This window comes from Benincasa hispida, chromosome 5 (genome assembly GCF_027475165.1).
Source record: "Benincasa hispida cultivar pf3 chromosome 5, pf3_genome.v1.1, whole genome shotgun sequence".
Lineage (NCBI taxonomy): Eukaryota > Viridiplantae > Streptophyta > Magnoliopsida > Cucurbitales > Cucurbitaceae > Benincasa > Benincasa hispida.
Window position 1 is genome coordinate 62,769,415 of NC_143482.1, and position 12,074 is coordinate 62,781,488.

The window sequence follows — 12,074 nt, forward strand, 5'->3', positions numbered from 1 at the left end:
GGTAAACCTTTAGTCAATGGATCTGCCACCATAGAGTTTGTTCCTATATGTTCTATCGAAATTTGACCATTTTTAACTCTTTCATTAACAACCAGAAACTTCACATCTACATGCTTTGACTTCATATTGCTTCTGTTGTTATTGGAATACATCACTGCCGACTTATTGTCACAAAATAATTTTAGTAGTCTTTCTATGCCAACCACTATCCGCAGCCCAGTGACAAAATTTTGCAACCATATTCCATGATTGGATGCCTCATAACATGTTATAAACTCCGCAGCCATGGTAGAAAAAGCCATACGTGTTTGTTTAACACTTTTTTAGGATACAGCTCCTCCAGCCAACATGAAGATATAGCCTGAAGTAGATCGCAAAGTGTCTTGACATCCAGCATAATCAGAATCAAAATATCTAATGATCTCCAAAACTTCTGATCTCCGATAAGTGAGCATATAATCTTTTATTCTCTGTAAATACCTCAAAACCCGTTTGGCTGCTTTCCAATGATCTATCTCCAGGTTACTCAAATATCTGCCTAACACTCTAACTACGAACGCAATATCTGGATGCGTACATATTTGGGCATACATTAGACTTCCAATGACCGATGCATAGGGAACCTTCTGCATCTTCTTAGTCTCGAGTGTGGTCTTGGGGTATTGACCTAAATGAAATTTATCACCTTTGGCGATTGGGGTATCTCCCGGTGCAATCTTTCATGCCAAATCTACTCAAGATCTTTTCAATGTAGTTATTTTGTGACAATCTCAAAATACTTTGAGAACGATCTCGCAGTATTTCAATTCCTAATACAAAAGAAGCATCACCAAGATCCTTCATCTTAACATTTTTTTTTGAGAAATCTTTTAGTGTCATGCAATAAGCCTACATCATTATTAGCTATGAGTATGTCATCGACATATAACACCAGAAAGATTGATTTACTCCCACTGAACACTCCCACTGAACTTGTGATATACACAATCTTCCATAATGTTCACTTCAAAACCAAATGAGGTTATCACTTCATGGAATTTGTGATACCATTGACGAGAGGCTTTCTTGAGACTGTAGATGGATTTCTTTAATTTGCACACCATAGACTTTGAATTACCAGACACAAAGTTTTCTGGTTGCACCATATAAATCGTCTCATCAATGTTCCCATTGAGAAACGCAGTTTTTACATCCATCTGGTGTAGCTCTAAATCAAAGTGAGCTACCAGTGCCATGATTGCCTTAAAAGAGTCTTTCGATGAAACCAGAGAGAAATTCTCTTTGTAATTAATGCCTTTCTTTTGAGTAAAACCTTTTACAACAAGATGAGCCTTATATCTTTCGATATTGCCATGTGATTCCCTTTTGGTTTTAAATATCTATTTACAACCTATGGGTTTCACTCCTGATGACAGTTCAACAAGTTCCTAAACGTCATTGTCTTTCATGGATTTTATTTCCTCTTCCATAGCACTTATCCACTTTTGAGAGTTAGAACTTTGTAAAGCTTGTTGGAAGTTGATTGGATCATCTTCCATTACGCCTATATCATCTTGATGTTCTTGAAGAAACACAATATAATCATCTAGAATTGCATTTCTTCTCTCTCTAGTAGATATTCTTAATGACACTTCTTGAGGTTGTTAAGTTTGAACTTCAAGTTCAACAATGGGGACTTCATTGTTGTCTTGTTCTATAATTGGTTCAATAATGAAGTCAGGAATTGAAGCCTGAACATCATTTGTAATCACATGAGGAAAAGAAACCAATTCCTCTTCAAAGACAACTTTTCTTATGTTATCTTCCCCTTTAAACTCAACATCCTCAAGGAATCTAGCATTTCCTGTCTCAAACAATGATCTAGAAGTGGGATCATAAAACTTGAAACCCCGAAAGTGCTCAAAATACCCAACAAAATAGCAGCTAATAATTCTTGAGTCCAATTTTCTTTCATTAGGCTTATAAGGTCTAGCCTCAGCTAGACAACCCAAAATGTGAAAATGCCTAATACTAGGCTTCTTTCCTGTCCACATCTTATAAAGGGGTTTTAACTACTGCTTTACTAGGTACCCTATTAAGGATATATGCTACAGTCTTTAGTGCCTCACCCCAGAGGGATTCTGGTAAAGAAGAATGACTAATCATACTTCTTACAATATCCGTAAGTGTTCTATTTCGCCTCTCCGCTACACCATTTATGCTGGGTTTGCCTGACATAGTGTATTGCGGGACGATTCCACATTCCTCTAGGTATTTAGCAAAGGGCCCTAGACGTTGTTCACCTGATCCATCATATCTACCGTAATATTCACCACCACAATCAGATTTGACAACCTTAATTTTCTTTCCAAGTTGAAGTTCGACTTCAGCTTTGAAAGACTTGAAAACGTCCAAGGATTGAGACTTCTCATGAATTAAATATAGGTACCCATATCTTGAATAGTCGTCTATGAATGTAATAAAATATTGTTGTCCATTCCAAGAGGTCGTAGGAAATGAACCACAAATGTCTGTATGTATTAGTTCTAAGACGTCTGAGCATCTGTTGGCACCTAATTTTCTTATGTTTGTCTGTTTTCCCTTAATACATTCCACACAAATGTTGAAGTTACTAAAATCAAGGGAATCAAGAATTCCATCTGACACAAGTCTTTGAATTCTCTGTTTAGAGATGTGACCTAAACGCTTGTGTCATAACATAGTGGAATTCTTATTTAATTTACACTTTGTACCACATGAATTAGATAACAGGATCTTGTTAAATGAAGCAAAAGAATCAAGCATATATAGATTATCAATTAAAGAACCGGTACCAATAAGCTTAGAATCTTGAAAAAGACTAATTTTATTATTTCCAAAAGAACAAGAAAAACCAAATTTGTCCAAACTGAAAATAGAAACTAAATTCCGTGTAAATGACGGTACAACAAAAGTCTCATTCAAATCCAAATAACAACTAATTTTTAAAAGTAATCTAAAATTTCCAATAGCTTCAAATAGAACTGCTTTGCCATCGCCCACATAGATGAATCTTTCAACATCACTTGGCGGCTGGCTCCATAGGCAACTCTGCATCGATATACTTATGTGAGTTGTAGCATCAGAATCTATCCACCAAGTATCTGTAGGTATAAAAGCTAAATTAACTTCAGAACAAACCAAAGTAAGAAGTTTACCCTTCTTTACACGCATTTGGCGTACTTGGGACAATCTTTTTTGAAGTGATCTTTCCTTTTGCAGAAAAAACAAGGATTTTCAGTAACTTGTTTCTTGTTTTTATTCTGCTGAGATGTCCCTTCTACAGTATCCAAAAATTTCCTTTTCTTCTTATCACGAGAGCATGTTGCCAAATGAGCACTTTCTGTTATTTCTCTCTGAATCCTATCTTCTTCTTACACACACTGTGAGATGAGTTCATTAATACTCCATTTATCCTTCTGAGTATTATAGCTTATTTTAAACTGAGTGAATTGTGCAGGAAGAGAGATAAGTACCAGATGCACGAGTAAATTTTCATTTATCTCGGTACCAAGTGCCTTTAATTTACCTGCGAGATTGGACATTTCCATAATGTACTCCCTTATGTTTCCATTGCCCTTATACCTCATAGAAGTTAAAGAAGTCAAAAGACTACTTGCTTCCCTTTTCTCATTTTTAGCAAAATATTTCTCAATTTGAGCAAGGAACTTATTGACATTTTCACTTTCCGTGATAGAGCCTAAAAAAGACTCCGAAATGGAGTGCCTAATGATCATCAAACATATGCGATTTGACCGTTCCCACTTCTCTATATTAGCCATATTTGGCTGTTCCTCCGTAGAAGTAAGTTTATCGATCCTTAATGCAAAGTCCAAATCTATACACCCGAGAAGTATCTCTAGGCTTTCCTTCCAAATCTTGAAGTTCGATCCATTCAACTTAGGGATTGAACTCAGATTTCCAGATATTTGAGTAATACCAATTGAAACAATAAACAACAAAACATATGCTCACAATTAAAATATAACAAAATAATTTCACATATGTGGTGGGCCCTTTTAACAAGATACTTAACACAACATTGATGTCCAACCTTTGGGCAAAAACACCAACTGTAAATGGTACTCTCAACGTAGTAATCAAAGTACTAACAATTAACCCTGTCAAAAAATAGCCTTTCTTTGGACCGACTATTTTTCACATGAGCAATCCTTATAATTGTCACATACTCATTACCACATGCATACCCACAATTTGGCCAAATAATTATCTTCCTTTGAGCCGATAATTATCTGCATAAATTCATGAATATGCACCTCTTATATTTTAGAATTAAATTAATCTAGATAACAGAGACTACTTTGGTAACATATTATTTTGACCAATTCAATCGAAAATATAAGACACAATAATATAATAATATTATTATGCAAAAATAAAGGAGGAAGAACACCAAATAGTCTTTACCAATATTCACTTAATAATTGCATACACATAATACAATCAAAGCAACATAAACATGTGAATATCACCAAATATCATCAATCAAATTTAAATTTAGTCTACAACACGATCAATTTTTTTTGAATCCACAACATGATTAATCAAATTTAACTTAAATTCATAATATGATTAATTAAATTTAACTTAAATTCACAATATGAACAATCAAATTTAAACTTAAATTTACAAGTGATTGATCAATTTTAAGCTTAAATGCACAAAATTCTCAATTAAAATTGAGATTTAAAAAGAAGATTATCAATTTAAAAAAACTTGATTTTAACCCATGAGAGCCATCTGTTAAGGAAAAAAAAAAAAAAAGAAAGAAAAAAAAGAAAAAAAGAAAGAAAAAGAAAAAGAAAAACCAAAACTAAAACATTATGAATTCAAGCCAACAGTGTGTCGCTTGCATCCTCAAATGGGTGCGACCAATTCCTTCACGTCGGCGACCCAATTCCCTCACGCCGACAAGACGAATTCTATTGGAAATACGGCAAGGCCAACAAAAATTATAATGTCGAAGACCTTTGACTATATGAATGAATTGCTTTCTTACCTATTACCGGCATGAAGTGAGGGTTTCAGCTTCCCTATTTTTTTTTTAATTCTTTAATCAACTGTAAAGAAATCAAAATTGAATCACAATATCATTACGAACATATACCAACAATTTAACATGAAATTCATGCTCTGATACCACTTGTTAGCATAAATTCTTAATATCTATATTGAATAGATAAACCTTAAGATCATTCATGCCAAATTGTCAAGAATAATTATTCCATTGAGAAACTAATGATAGCTTCAAGATGATGATAGATAACTATGGTCTTCCTCAACCAAAACTCCGAATGCACTTAGTGGATCTCTCTAGATGAGATTCAAGAAAGACTGACTGCTTATTGTTTTGGTATATTGGGGACCATAGCCCTAAGGTCTCTTTATATACCAGTGGTTCCCATTAAACTCTAATTAATTAGGAATAGGCTTCTATCATTAAGTCCATATTCAATTAGGAATCTAGAGCCTTAATTAATGGGCCCAATCTAATAAAATAACAAATGTGATAAATTATTAATCCACATACATAGTCCATACTTTAATTAAACATATTATTATTTAAATATGTCTAACACTAATTTTTTCAAAACCAATTGAAATGATTTAAATTTTTTTAAAAATCAATTTTAACTCATGTCAAATACCATTTGAAAAATGATTTCGACAACAGAAAAAGTGATTATGACCATCTCAAAATTACTTCCAAACATAACCTTAGTTATCTCGTATGATGTTTTTAGAGTAATTTTGTGCAGCGTTACACTCATCTCCACGTATCCTTTTTCAATCCCAAAGAAAAAAATATATTGATTTTTTATTTAAAAAAAAGTTTACCACAAAGGTAAAGGCAACCTTGGGACACACCCGATAATTTTTCGTTGACTTATTGAATTACTCTTTTGAATTTATAAGGCAATTGGTTTTCGTGATTTTATTTTTGATTTTTAAGGAATCCCATATGTATATTTTAAAAAAAATTCTTTTATATATCCATTTAATGTTAATTTCTAGTTTTTCTTTTTCTTTTTGAGTAAAATCGAAGGAACCAAACTAAATAGGTGACAATCTAAACGCATGATAGGTTGATTTTCTATCTAGTTAAGCACTTCATTCCATATATAAATCACATTGCCCTTTCGGTACTATAAGTTTTATATTTATTTATTTGTTTGTTTTTGCAAAGGATAATTTTTTTCTTTACTTGCAATAATTAGTTGGTCCATCTTTTTTATACATAGAAAATAATTAATTGGTCCAAAATAAATAAATTCTCATAACATGAGATTGTTTCATTCCTATTTTGCCCATGTATATCTTTTTTCTTGAAAATAATTAGCCTATGTATTCTATGGGCTAAGTTCAAACATAATATATATATATATTTTAAAGTAACGATAAAAATACGATATATATGAAAGAAATTATAAAAGTAAAATGGAGAAAAAAGTATTGATAAAAATAGGGTAATTACAAAAGTAAAATGGAAGAAAAAAGTATTGACAAAAAAAGTTGCAAAATCGTGTATCTGGTGCACGATTATTGTTAAACCAAATCGTGGCCTCCATGTCAGTATATGACTTGCTCAATGAAAACCAAACTCGTGGATGGGGTCCACAATTTTCATATTTTTATTTTAAAAAAATTATTAAATTTGAACAGAAGAATTGATTAGATGGTTGATGTGGCAAACCCTTCTCTTCTTCCTCTGTCCCCTTCGTTCTTTCTCTTTCACTTTCTCCTTAAAATGTCAATCTTTGTAATATACTGTCACCTCAAACCCTAATAAAAGCATTGACAAATGACAACCAAAGGAAAACCTTAATAAACAAATAGAACCCAAGTGAGTTGTTTGGTATTTTTGCCTCGTCCCTTGTCTTGAGCTCGACCTGGTGGCGTCTTGATGTCGAGGATGAAGTCATCATCGGAAGGATTTTCAACTTCGACTATTGACTAGTCGCCTACAAGAGGATAATTGTAACCAATTCCATAGGTCATGAGTGGTTTTTGTAATTTTTCCTTCATTTCTGTCTTTTGTCCCATGAAGTTACTTAACGAGACAAACTTACAACATTATGAAAAAATAAATACATATTGTGAAAATGAATAAATTGTCTCGTGAAGTAATTTCATAAGAAAAACTTACAACATTATGAAAAAATAAATACGTTTCATGAAGATGAATAAATTATCCCGTGAAATAACTTCATGAGACAAACTTGTGAAGTTACTTTTCAACATATAGATGACATGTGGCTAGGAAATCGTGGACCACATCCACGAATAAGCCTTAAATCGTGGATCGGGTACCCGATTTATACTCGATACTTGTGGACCCCATCCATGATTTCACAACTCAATATTCAATACTTTCAAACCCACCCTATTTTTGTCCATAAATATTAAAATAATAATATTTTTTTTTAAAAAAAAAAATCTTATTCTTAGTCAAAGAAACAAGAAGAAAATGAATAGAGGACATAATAATAGTTCTTATATTATTCATTTCAAGATCAAAATGGGATGGCCTATATATAAAACCACATAAATCTCTCATATATCTTGGGTTTTCCTAAGGCGATCACTGAATTAGATTGTTCAACAACAATCATTTTGCTACGAAATCTAATGTTTATATGAAGAAATTTGGGAGCTGGCAAAGGGTTTTCAAGAAATTCCATTTTCTTATGTATAATGTAATAGGAATATACAACGACTCATGAAGCTACCGTGAGAACTAGAAGATACATGTTTTAAAGTTATGGTGTAATTTTTTCCTTTATTGGGCCCGTTCCCTTGATTTTTCTAATTCTTATGCCCATAAGGCCTACTAAAGTAATTTTCTTCTAAGAAAAAAAAAACTCATATATCTTAAGATAATAATATAACTTTTGATGATATTATTGTTCTAAAAATTTGGATGGTGTGACGATGCTATGTGATTAGGCCACTAGTTGTGTACATATTGCAAATATCTCACATCATATCTCAGGCGTGTGCTCACCATTATTTTTTGGCATTCCATACAAGTGTTTGCTACCTCTTTTTAAAACCAAACTATGACTTGTTTTAAGAAAGTTACAAAAAGAAATTTTGTTATTTTATGTACCAAATTCACACAATCCTTTGAATTAAGAAGATATATTAGGCAGAGTTGTCACTTCCCAAATTAAGATACTCCCATCAAAATTATTTCCCTTTCTCAAATTCATTCACCAAAAACAAAACCAAATTTCTTCATCTCTATAAATTCATCATTCCTCTCTGAATCAATATATCTCAACTCAATGGAGTTTCTAAATCCTTTTTCTTTGTTGTTTTTCTTCTTTTCTCTTCCTCTTTTCATCGTTTTTTCACGAAGCTTACATTGTAAACTTCGTTACCCGCCTGGCCCCAGCGGATTTCCCATCATCGGCAACATGTTGATGATGGACCAACTCACCCACCGTGGTCTTGCCCATCTCGCCACCATCTACGGTGGCCTCTTCCACCTCCGCCTTGGCGTCCTCCACATGATGGTCGTCTCCACACCAAACATGGCACGTGAGTTCCTTCAAGTTCAAGACATCGCCTTCGCAAATAGGCCTGCGAACGTTGCGATCACATATCTCACTTACGACCGTGCCGATATGGCCTTTGCCAATTACGGTCCATTTTGGCGCCAAATGCGAAAGATTTGTGTCATCAAGCTCTTCAGCCGCCGACGCACCGAGTCATGGGCGTCGGTTCGTGACGAAGTCGACGCCCTAGTCCAAATGGTTTCAAGCAAAATCAGGCAGCCGGTGAATATCGGTGATCTAGTTTTCAGCTTGACACGAAACATAACGTACAAGGCCGCGTTTGGATCGAGCTCGCACGAAGGACAAGACGAGTTCATTAAGATCTTGCAAGAATTCTCTAAATTGTTTGGAGCTTTTAACATTGCAGATTTTTTGCCATGGTTAGGATGGATTCATGCTCGAGATTTCAATGAAAGAATGGCAAAAGCTAGAAGAGATCTTGATGTGTTCATAGATAGCATAATCGATGAACATTTACAAAAGAAGATGAAGAAATTAAAGGGAAAGAAAGAAGATGAAGAAGAAGCTGATTCAGATATGGTTGATGAATTAATGGCATTCCTTGCTGATGAGTCAAGTAGTAATAATGAGTTCGATGATTCACAATCAGTTCTTAAGCTCACTAGAGACAATATCAAAGCCTTAATCATGGTAAAATTTCCACACATTACTTTCCTTTTAGATTTTTAATTTTTTTTTAAATATAAGGAATAATTGATCTTAAAATAGATTAAGTTTCAAATTTGTTTAGGTTTGTTTATTTGATTTCTAAATTTTTAAAAATGATATCTAATATATTCTTCAACTTTCAATTCGGTGTAGTCTTTGAAATTTAAAAATGGTCTAATAGTATTAAGGCTCTTAAACTTATAATTTAATTTTGTGCCTAATAGTTATATGAAGTTTTAGTTTTGTGTCTAATAGGCAATTGACCCATCCTATATTTTTGAAAACTCATAAATCTTTCGAAAAAAATAAAATGAAAACTAGAGTTCTATTAGACATAAGATTCAATTTTATATCATAATGATTAGTTAATCTTTAATTTTTTTTTTGAATATATTAACAACTTATTAACATAAAATTGAAAGTTAACTCATTAGACATAGTCTATTAAAAAACTTTTAAAACTCATAAATCCACTGGACACAAACACAACAGTTTTGATCTAAACTAGAAAAAGATTAAAGTTCTTTTACATGAGGTTGAGTCTTAAATGAGAAATATTTAAAATAAATTAATTACAATATTTTAAAGGATTTTTTGGGTTATTGCTAGACTTAATTTTTTTCTAGTAACGCTATATTTGAATTAAAATAATACTTTATTTAAAAAATCAAAATTATATTTTAATTATGCTGTTTTTGTTAAATTATATATATATTTTCTAGATTTGAAAATATTTGCTTATTTGCAGAAGAAAAAAGGGAAGATACTTACTCATATTATACTAATATAGAAATGCCCCTAAAATTTATGGTTGAATATTGGCTAGAAATGAAAGAAATAAAAGGGTTAATTATTACCTTTGTTTTACTTTAGGTTATATATTTTTATTATTTTTTAAAATTTTCGTCCCTGTATTTTTTAAATATCTATTTTGATTTCTTGCTTTTTTTTTTTTAAAGTGGAATTTTGATCTCCTTTTACAAAATTTTATTCAAGTGAAACTATTTAACACATTTTATTAATGCTACATTATTTATGCTACATTACTAAAATTTCCAACGTGGATAAATTATTGGATTAGAAAACGATATTAATGGCCGATTGAATCACAAATATTATTTAATAGATATGGATATTAGAGATCTAAAATATAAATGTCTGAGTTTTAAATATCTGGTATACTTAATGTCTGTATTTTGATTTGCAAAATAATCAATGTATGGAAGTTAAATGATTGAGTTGATTTACTAATTTTGTATATAAAAACTAAAACTAAAACTAAATAATTACTTAATAAAATATAAGATAAATTAAATTTAATATTTAAAATATTATTTTATTGACTATTATTTGATCATATAAAATATCGATAAATGAATATTTATTATTTAAATTATTTTATTTAATTAATAAAAATAATTAATTATAATCAATAATAAAAAATATATTTTAACGTAAAATATCAATAATAAATTTATGAATTGAAATTATCATAAATGTATTAATTAATTCTAATATGAACATGATGTATAACTTATATGAGTTAGTTTTGAAGTAAAAGGAATTTAATTATTAATTTAAGAAACTTTAATATATTTTTTTTAATTAACTTTTCAGGATGTAATGTTTGGCGGAACGGAAACAGTAGCTTCAGTGATAGAATGGGCAATGGCGGAGTTAATGAAAAATCCCGAAGAGCTCAAAAAGGTCCAACAAGAACTCACACTGACCGTTGGATTAGATCGGATGGTCCACGAATCAGACCTCGAACATCTCCCCTACTTAAAATTCGCCGTCAAAGAAACCCTCCGCCTTCATCCGCCGATTCCGCTGCTCCTCCACGAGACCGCCGCCGACTCCTCCGTCGCCGGTTACTTCATTCCGACTGGTTCAAGAGTCTGGATCAACGCCTGGGCGATCGGCAGAGACCGAACCGCTTGGGAAGAACCGGACCGGTTCTGGCCAGGGAGGTTTCAAAACGACACCGCTCCAGATTTCAAAGGGAGCGATTTCGAGTTCATCCCGTTCGGGTCGGGTCGACGATCTTGCCCCGGAATGCAACTCGGACTTTATGCTTGTGAGATGGCGGTTGCGAGTCTTGTTCATTGCTTTTCGTGGAAATTGCCGGACGGAATGAAGGCCGATGAGCTCGATATGAGTGACTCGTTCGGACTCACTGCTCCGAGAGCGATTCGACTCGTTGCCGTGCCGAGCTTTCGACTTAACTCGCCTGAGTTCGAACTCGAAGGGAAGAGACGGGAAGATGTATAAAATAAATTGAAAATAGAAAGAAAAGATTTAGATTGTTGGATTTTAAAAATAATTTTGATGGTTATGCAAAGTATATTTCTTTTAATTTTTTTTTTCTAGTTTCTAGTTTTAGTTTTAAATTTGGTTTTTTTTGTAGAGTTTTTTTTTTGTACAACAATTGTGAAGATGAAAATTGAACTTATGACCTCTAAGAATGAAGACCATGTTAATCATCAAGCTAAGCTTACTTTGGTATGTTGTTGGTGAGTTAATTACATGTTTGAGAGTTAAATTTATTAAAATTACTTTTGTCACGCTCAAAATCACTTCGAAACACGACTTTAATCACTCAAAATTAATATATTAATTTTAAACATTTAAATGCAATTTTCATTATTAAAAACGTGTATCATAATGATTTTACAAATGACAAAATCGAATTTAATTATTTTAGAATCACTACCAAACATGCTTGAAGTATGGATGAATTGTTTTGAATAGAAAAAAAAAAAAATCCAACATCACTTAATTTTGATGGTTATGCAAAGTATATTT

General features: G+C 32.3%; 1 protein-coding gene and 1 pseudogene across 1 annotated transcript; one reads left to right on the forward strand and one right to left on the reverse strand.

Moving 5' to 3' along the window:
- Window positions 1–3,182: 3,182 nt before the first annotated feature.
- Window positions 3,183–5,051, reverse strand: LOC150036327 (uncharacterized; annotated as a pseudogene).
- A 3,171-nt stretch (window positions 5,052–8,222) lies between these two features.
- On the forward strand, window positions 8,223–11,756 carry LOC120078529 (cytochrome P450 84A1-like). The gene is made up of 2 exons (XM_039032804.2): window positions 8,223–9,251; window positions 10,887–11,756. Exons 1-2 carry the CDS (start codon window positions 8,328–8,330, stop codon window positions 11,538–11,540), a joined length of 1,578 nt encoding a protein of 525 aa, XP_038888732.2. The 5' UTR covers window positions 8,223–8,327; the 3' UTR covers window positions 11,541–11,756.
- Window positions 11,757–12,074: the final 318 nt, after the last annotated feature.

Coding starts and splice junctions, on each gene's coding strand:
- LOC120078529 (XM_039032804.2), top strand. CDS start 8,328: ATGGAGTTTCTAAATCCTTTTTCTTTGTTGTTTTTCTTCTTTTCTCTT. Junction 9,252..10,886: donor ATATCAAAGCCTTAATCATG/GTAAAATTTCCA, acceptor TTAACTTTTCAG/GATGTAATGTTTGGCGGAAC.